We start from the raw sequence: 19,062 nt of genomic DNA on the forward strand, positions 1-19,062 counted from the left end.
ATATTCTGAGCTAAGTTGATCTATAGTGTTACATCATATTCTATAAGGATGTTATGTGTTTGTATACTTTCTGCCCAGTTTGACCCATTTAGCAGAAGTCAGCCTGTTTAAGGCTCTGATATCTATTCTGTATGACTTAAAGCAGTTATGACATGGTCTGATTTTCTCACCCAATAAAGGAATATTTAATATATCAGTCTGATCTTCATTCTATCAGAAACCGTTATCACAGCTCGGACATTTTCTTTTTACACATATATGTAAGCATTGAGCCAAATGTAATAATGCCAACATATTAAACGAACAATATTTGTCTCTTATGTATAATACATCTGTATATACACTGTCAGAGATACTTGAGTGTCTTTGAGTAAAGATTTAAGATGATAGGAAATATAAATAACGGCAATTTGAATCTTTGACACAGAGTTCAAGCTCACTGCTGTAATATATCATAATATGACAAATATAATATTGGCCATATTATATTTACATTACCACAGTGAGATGATTTTAGTCTCATGAACAACATTAGTTAGTAAATAACAATTAGCTAATCTTAAAATGACTGTTCAGTACAGAAATGAAGCTCAACTATCATGTTTTACAGTCCCGTGGTCTCAGCCTCAGATACTCAACTAATCAAAGTGATGTCATGACAAAAATGAATGACCAACAAAACATTCTTTCTCCTTCATTTCTGTCAAACAAAGCTGTATGAAACTATTCTCGCGATTAGTATCATGGTTGCTAGGCAACCTGAAGAGCGTGACGAAGGCCAGACCGTCCCATTTCACAAGCCTCTCACTTCTTGTACTTCCTAGTACGCGAACCACGCGTACTCCGAAGCGTGCGGTCACTGGATTGGGACACAGCCTTTGACACACTTGCCGAGGAAAAAACTATGGTTACTGGTGACTCTGTTTTGTAGAAACGTGAGGTTAGAAACACCAGCAACCATTGTCAGTTGTCTTCCAGGGACCAGAGCAGGTGATATTGAGGGCCATTGAAAAGTGCTGACTAAGGGTTAACATAAATTCAGTAAAATTATAATTCACATCAGCAATAATCGGAGGCCACTAAAATTAATATTGAATCGGTGTGTAATTTTGCCAAAACGATGTCGGACTCTCTTCTTCTCCAAAATTGGACCAGGAGTGACATGTTTAGCCGTACGTTTTCCTTAAATCCTGTCTGTCTGAAAGGTGTCCAAAAATCTCCAAAATGTAGGCTTCATAGATAACTGTCTAAATGACTCAGGTAAAGTTTGTAGCATGCGTGCTTGTTGTTTTTGTCTACTTCCACTTGTAAATGGACTGGTTCTTATATAGCGCTTTTCTACTCTGTCTGAGCACTCAAAGCGCTTACACAACTAATTCATTCACCCAATCACACAAGCACTTCTTCTAAGCTAAGTGCTAATTATCTAACATTCATACACATTCACACTCCGATGGATGCATCGGAGAGCATCATGGGGTTAGTATCTTGCCCAAGGATATTTGGCATGCAGACTGGAGCAGCCTGGGATCGAACCACCGACCTTCTGGTTAGTGGCTGATCTGCTCTGCCACCTGAGCTACAGCCACCCCTTGTCTTTGCACTAGGATGATGTTGGCGTAAACGTGCAGTCATATTCGTTGTGTTCCCACTAGTGCTGTCAGGGTTAATCTCGTTAAAATAACATTAACGCGATAACGCGGCAAATCTCCGTTAACGAGTTACCATGGATTGCCTCGTGCGTGGGGCTGGACGGCGTCAACATGTTAACGAGCTAACTGCGCTAACGCACTAGTTCCCACCAATGTAATTGAGCATTGCGTGGCACATCCGACATACTGTTTTACTTTTGTCCATGACGCGCTTACCATCAGGGTCATGCTTCACATGAAAACAAAAATGGTTCCAAACGCCAGATCCGAATGAGTGAGGGGGAGGTTCAATTTCGGGTAGCGTTGAGGCAGTTGCCATGTTGCAACGAGCTTAACTTCTGTCTCGCTAGCTTGTGCTGCGCTCAGTGGATCTGCGCTCGACAGTGCAGGCTAGGTGGAGTAGTCGAATGCAGATCCACTGAGCTCTCAACACAGACAGATACTGCGGATACTGATACCCTGCTGTTATGTGCTGGATTGTCTCTGGGGCATCTTTACACAGCCTGCACCTGGGGTCTTGCCTGGTGTGATAGACCCCAGCCTCTATGGATCTTGTGCTCAGTGCTTGTTCCTGTCCTGCCATGATTAGTGCCTCCGTGCTGTCTTTCAGTCCAGCTTTGTCCAGCCACTGGTAGGATTTCTGGGTATCAGCCACCTCCGCTATCTGCTGGTGGTACATACCGTGCAGGGGCCTGTCCTTCCATGATGGTTCCTCACCTTCCTCCTCTTTCTTGGGTTTCTGCTGCCTGAGGTATTCACTGAGTACGCTGTCAGTTGGGGCCATCTTTGTGATGTATTCGTGGATGTTCCTTGTCTCATCCGGGACTGTGGTGCTGACACTCACCAGTCCCCGGCCCCCTTCCTTCTGCTTAGCGTACAGCCTCAGGGTGCTGGACTTGGGGTGAAACCCTCTGTATAGCCGTGAGACCAGTTTTCCCGTGCTTCACTCGCATACGTCAGTTTGAAGACGAAAAAGAATTCCACGGGACTCTGATGTGAAACGATGTAACAAAAAATTTATTCCACAGTTTGCATCGTACAGGAGTGGTCAGGTTAACTTATCCTCAACAAAATAACCTACTACGGTAGGAAAACCGTGTGGCTCTGTTCTACCCTGCTGCCGTGTATAGCTTATGCCGTCTTAGCTCTTTTTCTCTCTCCCCCCTCCCGCACCGCATGTGCTAATTTGCATACATCGGTGATGCCCGGATTTTACTATAAACACAAGTCTTTAAGGCACATGTATTCATGATACTACGTAACCAAACCAACACAGCAATAAAATAATTTGTTCCACCATAAACATGCATTTACTTCCTAAATTATTAATTACACAAACAAGCTTAACAACAGCGAAATATAAATACTAAACATATGAACTATCTTAACTTGGCTCCCACATACCGGCCCCTAATTGTGACTCTATTACACAATTACCAAATTAAACTTGTGGAGCCAAAGTACACAAACTTCAGTCTCTGCAGCTGATTACTTCAGTCCGATTCCTGCAGAAGGCAAATCTTCGTAATGGGCCTGTCCAGTACACTCTTTTGGTTTTGATCCTAACCTGCCGCACCATTCCTGCCTTGTCCGAGATGGTATAGATTACTTTCCCTGTAATCCAAGAGTTGCGTGGGGCTGTATCGTCAACAATAAGCACAATGTCTCCAACCAAAAAGTTGCGAGATGGACGGGTCCACCTTGGCCTCTCTTGAAGTTGCGGCAAATATTCCCTTGCCCATCGTTTCCAGAATATTTCCGACACGTATTGCACTTGCTTCCATCTTCTTCTTGCGTAGAGATCTTGTCTGTCGAACAGTCCGGGAGGAAGAGATGGTTTATTCCTGAGCAGCAACAGGTGATTGGGAGTGAGTACTTCCAGATCATTTGGATCGCTGGACGCTTTGGTTATTGGCCGACTATTCACAATGGCCTCTGCCTCACACAGAAGTGTATGCAGGCTCTCTTCATCCAGTGTCTGCAGCCTCAAGGTAACGTTTAGGATTTTCTTCACTGACTTGATTGTACTAGCACACACCAGGTTACCCTTTACCTCTGGGTCATCTATAGTCAGGCCTTCAACTGGGTGCACCTCTTCTGGCCACTCTTCCATGGGTTTGGTGAGAAAGTCCGGCCCCTGTAACCATGTGTGGGACTGCATGAAGCTCTCTGCTTGGAGCCCCCTTGACACAAAGTCGGCAGGATTCAGTGAGGTGCTGATATACCTCCATTGCTCTGGACTGGAGCATTTCAAGATTGCATCCACACGGTTAGCAACAAAGGTACGGAATCTACTTGTTTGATTGCTGATATACTTGAGTACCGTGGTACTATCTGACCAAAATACAGATGGTTGGAGTGGAAGCTGCAATTCAGATGCCAGAACCCTGTCCATGCGTGCTGCCATTGTTGCTGCAGTAAGTTCCATGGGAACTGTAATGAGCTTAAGTGGGGCCACTCTTGCCTTTCCCAACATGAATGCGCAGTAGACTTCAAGTTACGGCAGTTCCTCTGTAGCAAGTAGCTTACTGTACCGTAGCCCTCTTCACTGGCATCAGCAAAGTGTTGCAGCTGATTGTATACTGACTCTCCAAAGCCCACAGGTTTAAAACATCTTGGAACGCTTATGTTCTCTAGCTGGTGGAGCTGGGTCTTCCACTTGAGCCACCTGTGAGCTAGGTCCGCAGGTATGATGACATCCCAGCCAACCTTTCTCCTGCAAAGCTCTTGCAGAATCTTCTTCGCTTGAAGCGTGACCAGTGACAAGATACCCAGTGGGTCGTAGACAGAACTCACAATGGACAAGAGGTTCCTCCGAGTGGGTGCCCTGCCCGGCATTACAATCTTGAACCTGAAGCTGTCAGATTGAATACACCACTGGACTCCCAGCGCTCTCTCAATGGGAAGTGTGTCCTGATCTGGATCAAGATCTTTAACCTCTGATGCCCTTTCTTCTTCTGGAATAGCAGACAGAACTCCTCTGCTATTGCTTATCCATTTTGTGAGCCTGAATCCACCCCTCTGACATACAGCTCTAAGAGTGTGGTATAACTGTATGGCTTCCTCTTCTGAGCTCACAGCCTTCAAACAGTCGTCCACATAGAAGTTGTGCAGCACTGTGTCGACCGCTTGGCTGTTGGCTGGATCTCGTTTGTCTTCAGCACATTTGCGCAGAGCAAAGCTGGCGCAGCTTGGTGACGAAGTTGCACCGAAAATGTGAACCACCATCTTGTACTCCACCATTTTCTGAGTAATGTCACCAGATGTCCACCACAGGAACCGAAGAAGGTCAGAATCTTCATCAGGCACCTTTACTTGGTGGAACATTGCTTCCACATCTGCCATGATGGCCACTTCTTCTTGTCTGAATCGGATAATTACCCCAAGAAGGGTACTGGTAAGATTTGGTCCTTGTAACAGCTGATCATTTAAGGTGGTGCCTTTGTACGATGCTCCAGAGTCAAAGACAAAGACCACTCGAAGCTTGTGTTTCTTGGGATGGTAAACTCCGTGGTGCGGTAGGTACCAAACCTTTCCATCGTCACGACCAAGGTCCTTTTCCGGCACTTTCACTGCGTAACCTTTGGTTATGATGTTACTCACGAAAAGCCGAGTATTCTGTGTGGAATGGAGTATTCTCTCCAACTTCTGCTTTAGGTGTAAGGCATGTTGCTCAGCCACTTTGCGGTTGTTGGGCATCTTAATGCGCTTTGTTCATAATGGCAGAGCGATGCTGTAATGTCCGTCCACAATAGTAGCTGACTCTGTCGCTATCTCCAGAAACTGCAAATCCTCTCTTGACATTTCTTGCTTCTCGTTTCTTTCACACTCAGGGAAGTCACTTTTAAACTACTGGTCCCAGAGTTCGTCCAATTTGCTAACTGATATACGGTTTGCTGCAACCTGAATCAGTCCGCATGCTGCCCTTTGAGAACTGCTTCCTTGGAGGGGTTCACTGATGGTCCAGCCGAGCCTTGTCTTCACAGCATATGGACCGCCATTCTTGCTGGCTATAACTTGCCAAGGTTCGACAGCTTTAGGCGCATTAGCCCCGATTAGCAGTCCAATCTTTGCTTCAATCCTAGGTATAGACACCTGCTGAAGGTAGGTCCACCTGTTCACGTAGTCTTGAGAAGGAGCATTGTCGGCAGAAGCAGGAATGTCACTGTGACTGTACTTTTCTGGCAACTCAAAGAAGTTGTCACTGTCTAAGCTGCTTATTTCCATCCCAGACACAATGTGGCTACTGACGACCTTTTCTTCTCCCATCGTTTTCAGCAAAATGTTTGTCTTCCTGCCAGTCAAGTTAAGCTCATGCATTAACTCTTCAGTACAAAAGCAGGCAGTACTGCCAGGGTCCAGAAAAGCATAAGTGTGTGTCACCTTTTGTCCTCTTTTAGGTTTCACTTGGACTGGAACTATTGCCAAGATGTGCTCTGTTTTCTCTGCATCGTGAGCAGGTGCTTCCATTTCAACAAATCCATTCATGATTGACTCTGTTTGGTCTTCTCTTTCTAATGATTCCACTTCAGAAGCTGCCCTTTTGCTTGTAGCACTGGGCTTTGTCTTCATGTGTAACACTGTGGGGTGCACAACTTGCCTTTTCTTTGCACGAACTACTCATGTGTCCCTGCTTAAGACAGCTGAAGAATAGTCCTTTAGTTCGCATGAAGTCAATCTTTTCCTTATGAAGTGACTTCTTCATCCTCTTGCACTGTCCCATGGTGTGCTCTTCACCACGACAGAAGAGACAGGGTTTGGAAAATGCACACACCTGATTTCCGCTGACCTTGTTCCTTTCTTTAGAGGGTACGTCCTGTGTAGTGGTGATAGTTGCAGCTGTGGTGAATCCTTTTCTGATTCCACTTCTCCTTTGCAACCTCTCATCCACTTGCCCTCTAACTTGGACCTTTAAGGTGCTGTCCTTTATATCGCCGAACAATGGATGCAAAACTTCTTTGGCCTGCTTATTGACAAACTCCGCCAGATCTGCAAACTTGACTCTGTGTTTTTCCTTGTCTAGGACCCCACAAGCAAATGTTCTCCACCTTTCTCTCAGCTTGTACGGAAGCTTGGAAACGATAGCACGCATGTTGGCCGTGTTATCCAACTCCTCCATGTACTCCACATCCATCATTGCATTATGACATCCAGTAAGGTAGAGGCCGAAAGCATGCAGAGCCTCTCCATCATCTGACTTGATGGTTGGCCAGTTAAGAGCCTTGTGAATGTATGCCACTGATATCTTGTAGGCATTTCCAAAGTGCTCTTCCAACAGTCTCTTAGCCGTTTGATATCCATGTGTAGGTTCCATATGAAGACAACTCCGTATCAATTCTCGTGGTTGCCCACTTGTGTACTGTTCCATGTAGTACAATCGATCCTTGTCGCTCTCTGTTCTATCTTCCACACCATGTTCAAATGCTCGCATGAACAGCCGATACTCCAATGGGTCCCCTTTAAACACAGAAATGTTCTGCGGGGGCAACGTAGCTAACTTCTGCTGCTTAGTTAGCACTTCGACCACATCCTGTAGAGCACTTGGTGTCTGTGATAGCTGGGAGGTAACAGTGTATGTTTGCTGTGCATTTTGGAGAATGTTCTTCTTCTGTGCTTGTCTTTCTCGCGTGGCGGAAGGACTATTTAACTGCTGTGAAGCAAATAAATCTCCAACTCTATGCGATGCCACATAGGAGTTCATTCCATCCCGAGTGGATACGCGACTGGATGCCTTGGATGCACGACTTTCATATTCCGATAAGATCTTGATCTTTGCCTCATTTGCTGCAAGAGCTGTTTGTATTTCTAACTCCTCCTTTTCAGCTTGGAGCTTAGCCTCCCTTTCCTCCAGCAAGCATTTCTGTCTTAAAGATGATGCCTTAATCAATAAAGTAGCTCGCTCCACCTCTGCCTTCATGTGTGTGGACGACACCGATGACGATGCACAGGAGCCACGTTCTGAAAATGCCTTATCACTGCGTTTTGAGACAGATGCATTAGATATGCTGTCAGATGGATCCACATCTTCATTGCATTTTTCAGCCTCCACAGCGCGCATGGCCATCTTGTCAATCCAAGCCGAAGCTGTCTCAGCAAAAGCCTTGAAGGAATCAGCCTTAGGTTCAAACCATTTTTCCTGGTCTTTAGTTAAATCCTCCTCTGGCATTTGCTGGAGTACCTCTTTAACATTTGTGTTCAAACCACAAAACTCTCCAAACCGCTCATTAAAATCCTTCATTAACTGTGTTGCTTCTGTTAGGCTGGCATCACATTCATTTTCCATCAGCTGGCGCACTTGTTTCACTGTGCCTGTTAATTTGGCTAGCTTGGCCTTCCGTAAATTAACAACACGTTGCAGCCTTTCCTCCATAGCTTTAGGTGTGATTTTCACCGCCCTAGCTTCCATTTCTGCTACTGTGTCTTCTTCGTTCATGGTATTACTTTCCCGAATAGCAACAACAAAATCCTTATTTTATCATCCAAAAATCATGCAGGTTCGCTACCACACAGCTCAGCATCCACCATGACTCAGCACTTTTTTCCTCGTGAATTAGCTCCACTTACTCACGTTTCTCGTCGCTGCAGCAGCTTGGGTTTTTTCCTTCTTTAGTCGCTTCAATTAATCCACAACGAGCGGGTTTTCCTACAAAATGTATAGCTGAGACCAGTTTTCCCGTGCTTCACTCGCGTACATCAGTTTGAAGAGGAAAAAGAACTCCACGGGACTCCGATGTGAAACGATGTAACAAAAAATTTATTCCACAGTTTGCATCGTACAGGAGTGGTCAGGTTAACTTATCCTCAACAAAATAACCTACTACGGTAGGAAAACCGTGTGGCTCTGTTCTACCCTGCTGCCGTGTATAGCTTATGCCGTCTTAGCTCTTTTTCTCTCTCCCCCCTCCCGCACCGCATGCGCTAATTTGCATACATCGGTGATGCCCGGATTTTACTATAAACACAAGTCTTTAAGGCACATGTATTCATGATACTACATAACCAAACCAAATCAGCAATAAAATAATTTTAGTTCCACCATAAACATGCATTTACTTCCTAAATTATTAATTACACAAACAAGCTTAACAACAGCGAAATATAAATACTAAACATATGAACTATCTTAACTTGGCTCCCACACCCTCCATGGTAAGGAGCTTTCTTGTCTTTATGTCAGTGGCTTCTATCTCCTCCTTTGGCCAGCCTATTACCCCAGCAGGGTACCTGATCACGGGCAGGGCGTAGGTGTTGATAGCCTGGATCTTGTTCTTACCGTTCAGCTGACTCCTCAGGACTTGCCTGACCCTCTGCAGGTACTTGGTGGTTGCAGCTTTCCTAGCTGCCTCTTCATGGTTTCTATTTGCCTGCGGGATTCCCAGGTACTTGTAACTGTCCTCTATGTCTGCAATGTTGCCTTCTGGTAGTTCGATCCCCTCAGTTCTGACTACCTTCCCTCTCTTTGTTATCATCCGACTACACTTCTCCAGCCCGAATGACATCCCGATGTCATTGCTGTTATATCCTGGTAGTGTGGATCAGTGAATCGATGTCTCGTTCACTCTTGGCATACAGCTTGATGTCATCCATGTACAGGAGGTGGCTGACAACTGCTCCATTCCGTAGTTGGTATCCGTAGCCAGTCTTGTCAATTATCTCACTGAGGGGGTTAAGGCCTATGCCGAACAGCAGTGGGGACAGAGCATCTCCTTGGTAGAGCCCGCACTTGATGGTAACTTGTCCTATGGGCTTGAGGTTGGCCTCCAGTGTTGTACTCCACATCCCCATTGAGTTCCTGATGAAGGCTCTTAGGGTCCTGTTGATCTTATATAATTCTAGGCATTCCAGGATCCAGGTGTGGGGCATTAAGTCATAGGCCTTCTTGTAATCAATCCAGGCAGCGCACAGGTTGGTCAGCCTGGTCTTGCAGTCTCGGCTGACTTCTTGGTCTGCCAGTAGCTGGTGTTTTGCGCCTCTGGTATTCTTGCCAATCCCTTTCTGTGCCCCGCTCATGTAGTGACCCATGTGCCTGTTCATCTTAGCTGCTATGATGCCTGACAGGAGCTTCCATGTAGTACTGAGGCAGGTTATTGGTCGGTAGTTGGAGGGGACCTTGAGGATCAGGACTGTCCGGCCTTCGGTTAGCCATTCTGGGTGTTTCTCATCAACTAGCAGCTGGTTCATTTGTGCTGCGAGGCGCTCGTGGAGTGCAGTCAGCTTCTTCAGCCAGTAGGCGTGAACCATGTCGGGCCCTGGTGCTGTCCAACTCTTCATACTGGAGACCCTTTCTTGGATGTCTGCCACTGTGATGGTTACTGGACCCTGTTCAGGGAGGTTGCTATGGTCTGCCCTCAGATCCACTAGCCACTGAGCATTGCTGTTATGGGTTGCATCCTTCTCCCATATGCTCTTCCAGTATTGTTCTGCCTCCAGCCTTGGTGGTGCTGTTCTCATATTGTTCCCTTGCCACTGAGAGTACACCTTTGCTGGTTCTGTGGAGAACAGCTGGTTTATTCTCCTGCCTTCTATCTCTCTGGTGTACCTCCTCAAGCGGCTGGCCAAGGCTGTGAGTCGTTGCTTGGCAGTTTCCAAGGCCTCAGGTATGGACAGCTTCCTGTACTTCTTAGGCACCTTCTTCATCGTGCCTTTCTGCAGCTTCGATAGTTGGCTAACCTCCCTCCGTGCTACCTTGTTTTTGGCCTCTCCTCCTTCTCCATGGAGGGTACTGCCCCTTGTGGCTGTTCAACTTGTAGCCAAGCATCTCACTGATCACTGCTGCCGTATTGTAGATCAGCTTGTTAGTGTCGGTAATCGTAGTTGTAGGTATCGTCCGTAGTGCTGCATTAACATCATCTAGCAGACCTTCTGAGGGTACCTTACATAATCTTGGTAACTGGCTACGGGGGGTCCAGGTTTCAAGTTTGGCCATGATCCTATTTTTCAGGTCAGTTCCTCTCGCACTCAACTCTCCTAACGCACTTGGGGCTTGGTACCCAATCTCGGGTGGGGGTGATGATATCTCCCCCCTGACCTGGCGTCCTGGCTCCCCTTTGCCGTAGCATTTATGTTGTACCTCGTTAATCTCTAGCTGTGAGAGCAGTCCCTTCTTTCGAATGTTGGAACACTGAGCTACTAGTTGTTTCACCGTCATTGTGGATGTTGGGTATCGAAGAATCCATAGGTCCCTCATCCTATTCATGCAACCCCTTCCGCCAGGGTTACTTGCGTAGTAGCATTCCAACAACGCCCTGTTTTCGTCTCTTGCCCACTGATGCCTTCTTGTTCCAGTAGCCCACTTCTCGTCAGGGTGCCCTGGTTCGGTACGCATATGTATCGAACAATACAAAATTTTTCATTTATTTTATCAACTTTTCTTGTGACGATGCTGTCTGTGTTGAGAGCTCAGTGGATCTGCGTTCGACTACTCCGCCTAGCCTGCACTGTCGAGCGCAGATCCATTGAGCACAGCGCAAGTTAGCAAGACATAAATTAAGCTCGTTGCAACATAGAAACTGCCTCAACGCTACCCGAAATTGAACCTCCCCCTCACTCATTCAGATCTGGCGTTTGGAACTATTTTGGTTTTCATGTGAAGCATGACCCTGATGGTAAGCGCGTCATGGACAAAAGTAAAACAGTATGTCGGATGTGCAACGGAATGCTCAATTACATTGGTGGGAACTAGTGCGTTAGCGCAGTTAGCTCGTTAACATGTTGACGCCGTCTAGCCCCACGCACGAGGCAATCCGCTGTAACTCGTTAACGGGGATTTGCCGCGTTATAGCATTAATGTCATTTTAACAAGATCAACACTGATAGCACTAGTGGGAACACAACGAATATGACTGCACATTTACGCCGACATCATCCTAGTGCAAAGACAAGTGGAAGCAGACAAAAACAACAAGCACGCATGCTACAAACTTTACCCGAGTCATTTAGACAGTCGTCAGCACATGATTCTCCTTATGGGGACCTGATATGTTTAATATGCTGCTGAGAATTTACCCCAGAAGAAGGGTATATTATAGCTTTTATTTTGGAAAGACCTATTTCTCTGTAATAAACTCTCTTTTCCAAAGATGAGTGATTTCTCGATCGATAGATTTATTTTTTTAATTATTTTGTTGTTTCAGCAACATTAAATTTAAAAACTGTACTTTTGAGTTAAAATATATATTTATAATTTTAATAAATGAGAAATTAAAAGGCATGAACATTGTTTTGTATCGAAAAAATATCGAATCGTGACACCAAAGTATCGAATCGAACCGTGAATTTTGTGTATCGTCAGCACCCCTAATATATATATATATATATATATATATATATATATATATATATATATATATATATATATATATATATATATATATATATAGATATATAGATAGCTAGATAGATAGATAGATAGATATTGTTATGTCCCAGTCTAGGGGTACAGGAACGTAGCAGAAGGTAACATTGCAGACATAGAGGACAGTACCTGGGGATCCCACAGGCAAATGGGAATCATGAAGAGGCAGCTAGAAAAGCTGCAACCACCAAGTACCTGCAGAGGGTCAGGCAAGTCCTGAGGAGTCAGCTGAATGGTAAGAACAAGATCCAGGCTATCAACACCTACGCCCTGCCCGTGATCAGATACCCTGCTGGAATAATAAGCTGGCCAAAGGAGGAGATAAAGCCACTGACATCAAGACAAGAAGCTCCTGGCCATGCATGGAGGGTTTCACCCCAAGTCCAGCACCCTGAGGCTGTATGCTAAGAGGAAGGGAAGGAAGGAGGCCGGGGACTGGTGAGTGTCAGCACCACAGTCCAGGATGAGGCAGTGAACATCCATGAATACATCAAGAAGATGGTCCCAACTGACCGCGTATTCAGTGAATACCTCATGCAGCAGGAACCCAAGAATGAGGAGGAAGAGGAGGCACCATCATGGAAGGACAGGAACAAGCTCTGAGCACAAGATCCATAGAGGCTGGGGTCTATCACACCAGACAAGACCCCAGGTGCAGGCTGTGTAAAGATGCCCCTGAGACAATCCAGCACATAACAGCAGGGTGCAAGATGCTAACAGGCAGGGCATACATGGAACGCCATAACCAAGTGGCCGGCATAGTGTACAGGAACATCTGTGCCGAATACAGCCTGGAAGTCCCGAGGTCAAAATGGCATACGTCCCCTAGGGTGGTGGAGAATGACCGAGCTAAGATCCTGTGGGACTTCCAGGTACAGACGGACAAAATGGTGGTGGCTAACCAACCGGACATAGTGGTGGTAGACAAACAGAAGAAGACGGCCGTAGTGATCGATGTAGCGGTTCCCAATGACAGCAACATCAGAAAGAAGGAACACGAGAAGCTCGAGAAATACCAAGGGCTCAGAGAAGAGCTCGAGAGGATGTGGAGGGTGAAGGTGACAGTGGTTCCAGTGGTAATCGGAGCACTAGGTGCGGTGACTCCTAAACTAGGCAAGTGGCTCCAGCAGATCCCAGGAACAACACATTGGAGATCACACAGTCCTAGCAACAGCTAAGATACTGCGCAGCACCATCAAGCTCCCAGGCCTCTGGTAGAGGACCCGAGCTTGAAGGATAGACTGCCCACAGGGGCGAGAGGGGAATTTTTCTTTTTATGTATATGTTGCTGATATTTAAGTGTCAAAAATTGCACAATTTAAATTTATAAAAATTAAAAACGAACATCAGAAACTTTGTCCAATGTTTAAAAACAATCTGGGCCTCAACAGAGGCATCATTTAAACACACTCCATTTGTGTGACACAGGCCTGGTGGTTTCAGTGTCTGATAAAACAGTAGCAGTCAATAAACATTTTCAGTTTACATGGGCGATCGTGGCTCAAGAGTTGGCAGTTCGTCTTGTGATCGGAAGGTTGCCGGTTCGAGCCCCGGCTTGGACAGTCTTGGTCGTTGTGTCCTTGGGCAAGACACTTCACCTACCGCCTACTGGTGATGGCCAGAGGGGCCGATGGTGCGATATAACAGCCTCGCTTCTGTCAGTCTGCCCCAAGGCAGCTGTGGCTACAACTTTAGCTTGCCTCCACCCGTGTGTGAATGTGAGAGTGAATGAATTGTAAAGCGCTTTGAGGGTCTCGAAAAGCGCTATATAAAATGCAATCCATTATTACATCTGCCTGCCTCTGAATGTGTACATGTGCTCACAGTTAAAATTTGTATCTCTGGCAGACCTTAACATTCTGATGCTCATTTTTTTCCTCTCTGCAGTCACCACAAAAGAATAAAGTCCCCTGAACCCAGCTGTGCATCCTGGAAGAGTGATCGGTCAAAGTCTGAACCACTTACATTTAAAGATGAACAATCTTCCTCAAAAAAGACGTGAGATGTTGCTCACATTTCAGTGTCAAACTTTGCACGGTTTACTTTTTTTGTGTTCTTTTCTTTTCTGATCCTCATTAATTATATCTCAGCAGGTGTCAGGAGAATCCTACGTACCCTGATCCCAGCTTTGTGTCCATGAAGAGTGATCGGTCAAAGTCTGAACCACTTACATTTAAAGATGAACAATCTTCCTCAAAAAAGACGTAAGGCTTCACTAACTGAGAGGGGGTGGGGGGGTTCAAATAGTATCTGTTAGCATGATTAACCTACTTTCTATTTTCTTTGTCCTTTGATTGTCAGAATGCTGGAGAACTTTTAAACAAATGAACAAAAACAACTTCCTGACAGCACAGGGTTAATGTTGAGGTAATCACAGAAGGGAAGTCAGACCTCACAGGGTTAAATAAGTTCACTGACAACCTAAATCAAACTCCTTAAAACAGGGCAAGGTGGAAGTGAACCCTGTAACATTTGTCATAAGTCTGCTATGAAAGGCACTAATTCTAAAGGACATCTTTTGCATTGGCCACCCTGGATGACAACTGGATGAAGCACAGAAAATTAATTAACTTGATAGTGTAACAATGCTTTATAAGTAGAATTTCTAGTGGCTGAGGTCCACCAGCTACTAATACTTATTAAACATTGAAGTGAGACATTGTGTTCTTTTCCTTTGATTTATTTATGCTGTGAACTTGGCCGTTTTTAGATGTAAATCTCCTGCGTTCAGTCTGTTTTGTGACAGCTGCTCACAACTGCAGGTGGTCATGCGATCACAACTGTGTTAGTTAAACTACTGTCCAGATCTTTCTGCTATAGATAAGCATTATTTACTGTTAACTACCCATAGGTACTGTATGTAAACTATGACAACACATTACACATAGTTTTATTTCTCTGCAGAGATCTTGGAGCCGGAACAGAGTCTGCTAGTTTTCCATGTAACCATAACAATCCTCAAGATTTGGACTCCATATTTGCAGTATGTGATTGTAGAACATTTTTCACAGTCTTTAAAATCACTAAAAAATTATCTGTTTTGATGATCCTTGCAGTGCTATTAAGACTAGTGTTGTCAACTCCAACATTGCCTGATTGTGGTTCTGTTTTAATCTGTCTGTTCTGTTACAGTTACTTCAGGAGAACATTATAGCCTTTGTAAAGAATGAACTGCAGATGATTCAGAGGGTTTTGAGTCAAGGAAACTCTGACTATTTAGAGACTCAGAAGAAGCACGAGGAGGTGGGAGATTTTGGTGAAGAAAAGCAGATCAGGATCAGGAGAACAGCTTTTCTTAAGATCACACTGCAGTTCCTGAGGAGACTGAATCACAACAAACTAGCTGAGTCCCTCCAGAGCAGTAAGACATCTCTACAATACTGAGAAACAAATGATCATAATTAAAATAATAAAGGCTCTAACATCTAATGATGCCACGGCGATTGATAATACTGTCATGGATCGCTGTGTGGTGGGCAGGAAGTGAACCTGAATGCAGGACTCATGAAAAAATGGAAATGAACTCAAAACAGGTTGAATACTGAAGTCTTTACATACATAAATACATACAAAAAACAGTCTAGTTTAGTGGGCCTGGACCACTAAACTAGACTCTATGGAAACACACAGATCCAGGGAGCACAGAAAACAGAGGACAATGGGCAAATAAATACCATAAATACACATGGTTCTGTGACTACTGGGAAGGTGCACTGGGAAAAAATCAGGAATAAGACAAGGGAGGGAAAACACAAGACGAGAGTTTATCAAAGTAAAACAGGAAGTAACTGACAGAGGAACAGCTAATGCAGAGATGTAGACTTAACCTATGAACTGGACACAATGGGACATAGTGAAAAACTGAGAAAGTGGGTTTTTTACTATGAATGAACTGGGTCCTGACTTAGGAGGTTGTTGTGTACGTGTGGCTGGCAGCTGGAAAGCTGCAGCCGAGGTTTCAGATGATTATTTCTCTCATTGTATATGTTTACATCAAGTAGTTTAATACCAAGACTCTTTCATGAATACATGCTGTTGGAATGCATTCACAATGTGGCTGGGTATTGTCTTGCTGAGTTAAGCAATGAAACAGACATGGGTTAGATAGTAGCATTCATATAAATCTTTAAGTGTTTATGGTGCATTCACAGATGTAAAGGTTATACATGCCATGTGATCATATCATGGAACAAATATAAATAATAATGACATAAGTAACACAGGTCTGAAAACTGAAGCCATTAAAACTCCATTACACATGTATACTGAAATATGCATTTAAAATCACTGGATTCTGTTTTTATTTGGATTTTACCCACTGTCTAAACTCTTTTGAAAATGAAGTTGTATCACTTTTGCCATTGTTACTGCAAACTCCACTCTGTTTTATTACTGTTGTGTTTTATGTTTTGTTTTTGTTTTGTTTTTTAATTCAGAAACTAACACAATGAACTGCAAGCAGAAACTCAAATGTAATCTGAAGAAGAAATTCCAGGTTTTGTTTGAGGGAGTTGCTAAAGCTGGAAATCCAACACTCCTCAATGAGATCTACACAGAGCTCTACATCACAGAGGGAGAGACTGGAAACATCAATGATGAACATGAGATCAGACAGATTGAAGCAGTATTTAGGAAAACAGCCACAACAGAAATGACAATCAAATGTGAAGATATCTTTAAAACTTCATCTGAAAGAGATGGGCCAATCAGAACAGTGCTGACGAACGGAGTAGCAGGCATTGGGAAAACAGTCTTAACACAGAAATACACTCTTGACTGGGCTGAAGACAAAGCCAATCAGGACATTCAGTTTATATTTCCATTTACTTTTAGAGAGCTGAATGTGCTGAAAGAGAAAAAGTTCAGCTTGATGAAACTTCTTCATCACTTCTTTTCTGAAACAAAAGGAACAACCTATAACTATGACAAGCCCCAAGTTGTGTTCATCTTTGATGGTCTGGATGAGTGCCGCCTTCCTCTGGACTTCGAAAAAAATAAAACCCTGACTAATGTCAGAAAGTCGACTTCACTGGATGTGCTGCTGACAAACCTCATCAGTGGTAAACTGCTTCCCTCCGCTCGCCTCTGGATAACCACACGACCTGCAGCAGCCAATCAGATCCCTCCTGAGTATGTTCACATGGTGACAGAGGTCAGAGGGTTCACTGATCCACAAAAGGAGGAGTACTTCAGGAAGAGATTCAGAGATGAGCGACAGGCTAGCATTGTCCTCAGCAATATCCAGACATCACGAAGCCTCCACATCATGTGCCACATCCCAGTCTTCTGTTGGATCACTGCTACAGTTCTGGAAGATGTGCTGAAAACCAGAGAGGGAGGACAGCTGCCCAAGACCCTGACTGAGATGTACATCCACTTCCTGGTAGTTCAGGCCAAAGTGAAGAAGGTCAAGTATGATGGAGGAGCTGAGACGTATCAATACTGGAGGAAGATGACTGAGTCTTTGGGAAAACTGGCTTATGATCAGCTGCAGAAAGGAAACCTGATCTTCTATGAATCAGACCTGACAGAGTGTGGCATCGATATCAGAGCAGCCTCAGTGTACTCAGGAGTGTTCACACAGATATTCAAAGAGGAGAGAGGACTCTACCAGGACAAGTTGTTCTGCTTCGTCCATCTGAGCGTTCAGGAGTTTCTGGCTGCTCTTCATGTCCATCTGACCTTCATCAAGTCTGGAGTCAATCTGCTTTCTGATGCACAATCTAAATCCAAGTTGTCTGAACTGTTATTTAAGGACAACGCAGCTACAAAGTTTTACCAGAGTGCTGTGGACAAAGCCTTGCAGAGCCCAAATGGACACCTAGATCTCTTCCTCCGTTTCCTCTTGGGTCTTTCACTGGAAACCAACCAGAGTCTCCTGCAAGGTTTGCCAAGGCAGCAAGACAGTTGCTCAAAACCTAAACAGAAAACAATCCAATACATCAAAAAGATGATAACAAAAGTCTCTTCACAGAGAAGCATCAATCTGTTTTACTGTCTGAATGAACTGAATGACAGTTCTCTAGTGGAGGAAATTCAAAAATCACTGAGATCAGGAAGACTCTCCACAAATGAACTATCACCTGCTCACTGGTCAGCATTGATCTTCATCCTACTGTCATCTGAAGAAAATTTCAATGTGTTTGACCTAAAGAAATACTCTGCTTCAGAAGAGGCTCTTCTGAGGCTGCTGCCAGTGGTCAAAACCTCCAGCACAGCTCTGTAGGTTGATTTTTATAAATAACAATATATAGAAGCATGAAAGAAAAAAACAAATTACATCCATTTGTAATATTTGTAACTTTCTGTTTTTTTTTTGGTTTTTTTTGCCCCTCCAGACTAAGTGACTGTAAACTGACAGACAGAAGCTGCTTATTTCTGGCAAACATTTTTAACTCCCCATTGTGTAATTTGATTGAACTAGACCTTAGTAACAACAACCTCCAAGACTCAGGAGTGATCTCACTCTGTGCTGGACTGCAGAATCCAAACTGTCAACTGAAAACTCTCAGGTGTTTGTTGATTTTATTGAAAGGAAGACTTTTATTTCAATTTCAGTGTCTGAAATAAAAACAAATGTGTTTCCTTTAACATCTAGGTTGGACCAAAACAGCCTCACAAATGCATGCTGTCAGGATCTCTCATCAGTCCTCAGCACCCAGTCCAGTCTGAGAACTCTGTCCCTGAATTATAACAAGCTGCAGGATTCAGCAGTGAAGCTGCTTTCTGATGGCTTGTCCAGTCCACAGAGTAAACTCCAAATTCTGAGGTTAGATAAATTTTACATTGCTCATCGTGTGTGTGTGTGTGTGTGTGTGTGTGCGCGTGCGTGCGCACACATATAAAGCTCTGTATGCAGTCTCGTCTTCCCCAAAGATGAGCCCCACCACAGTGGTATCATCTGCAAACTTAATCACTGCGTTGTTGCGTTGTCTGGGTGGGTACTGACACAGTCATGTGTGTACAGAGTGTGCAGTAGGGGACTCAGTACACAGTCTTGTGGAGAGTTGGTGTTAAGGCTGAGGAAAGATGTGGCCCCACCCTAACTCTCTGTAC

General features: G+C 44.4%; 1 protein-coding gene across 5 annotated transcripts in view; it reads left to right on the forward strand.

The window, feature by feature from the left end:
- The window catches only part of LOC116323309 (NACHT, LRR and PYD domains-containing protein 12-like), a 41,548-nt gene that overhangs the window by 6,520 nt on the left and 15,966 nt on the right, over nucleotides 1-19,062 (forward strand). For 2 of the 5 annotated variants that reach the window (XM_039622213.1, XM_039622210.1), the window contains 7 exons: nucleotides 13,894-14,004; nucleotides 14,100-14,210; nucleotides 14,911-14,989; nucleotides 15,139-15,367; nucleotides 16,443-18,228; nucleotides 18,345-18,518; nucleotides 18,605-18,775. In XM_039622213.1, the coding sequence (XP_039478147.1) occupies nucleotides 14,143-14,210; nucleotides 14,911-14,989; nucleotides 15,139-15,367; nucleotides 16,443-18,228; nucleotides 18,345-18,518; nucleotides 18,605-18,775 (2,507 nt within the window). In that variant the 5' untranslated portion in view covers nucleotides 13,894-14,004; nucleotides 14,100-14,142. Of the gene's footprint in view, nucleotides 1-13,893; nucleotides 14,005-14,096; nucleotides 14,211-14,910; nucleotides 14,990-15,138; nucleotides 15,368-16,442; nucleotides 18,229-18,344; nucleotides 18,519-18,604; nucleotides 18,776-19,062 lie in introns of all 5 variants that reach the window. The other 3 variants (XM_039622211.1, XM_039622209.1, XM_039622212.1) reach the window with 2 other exon arrangements.

Source organism: Oreochromis aureus, linkage group 14 (assembly GCF_013358895.1).
Source record: "Oreochromis aureus strain Israel breed Guangdong linkage group 14, ZZ_aureus, whole genome shotgun sequence".
In the NCBI taxonomy this organism is placed as follows: domain Eukaryota; kingdom Metazoa; phylum Chordata; class Actinopteri; order Cichliformes; family Cichlidae; genus Oreochromis; species Oreochromis aureus.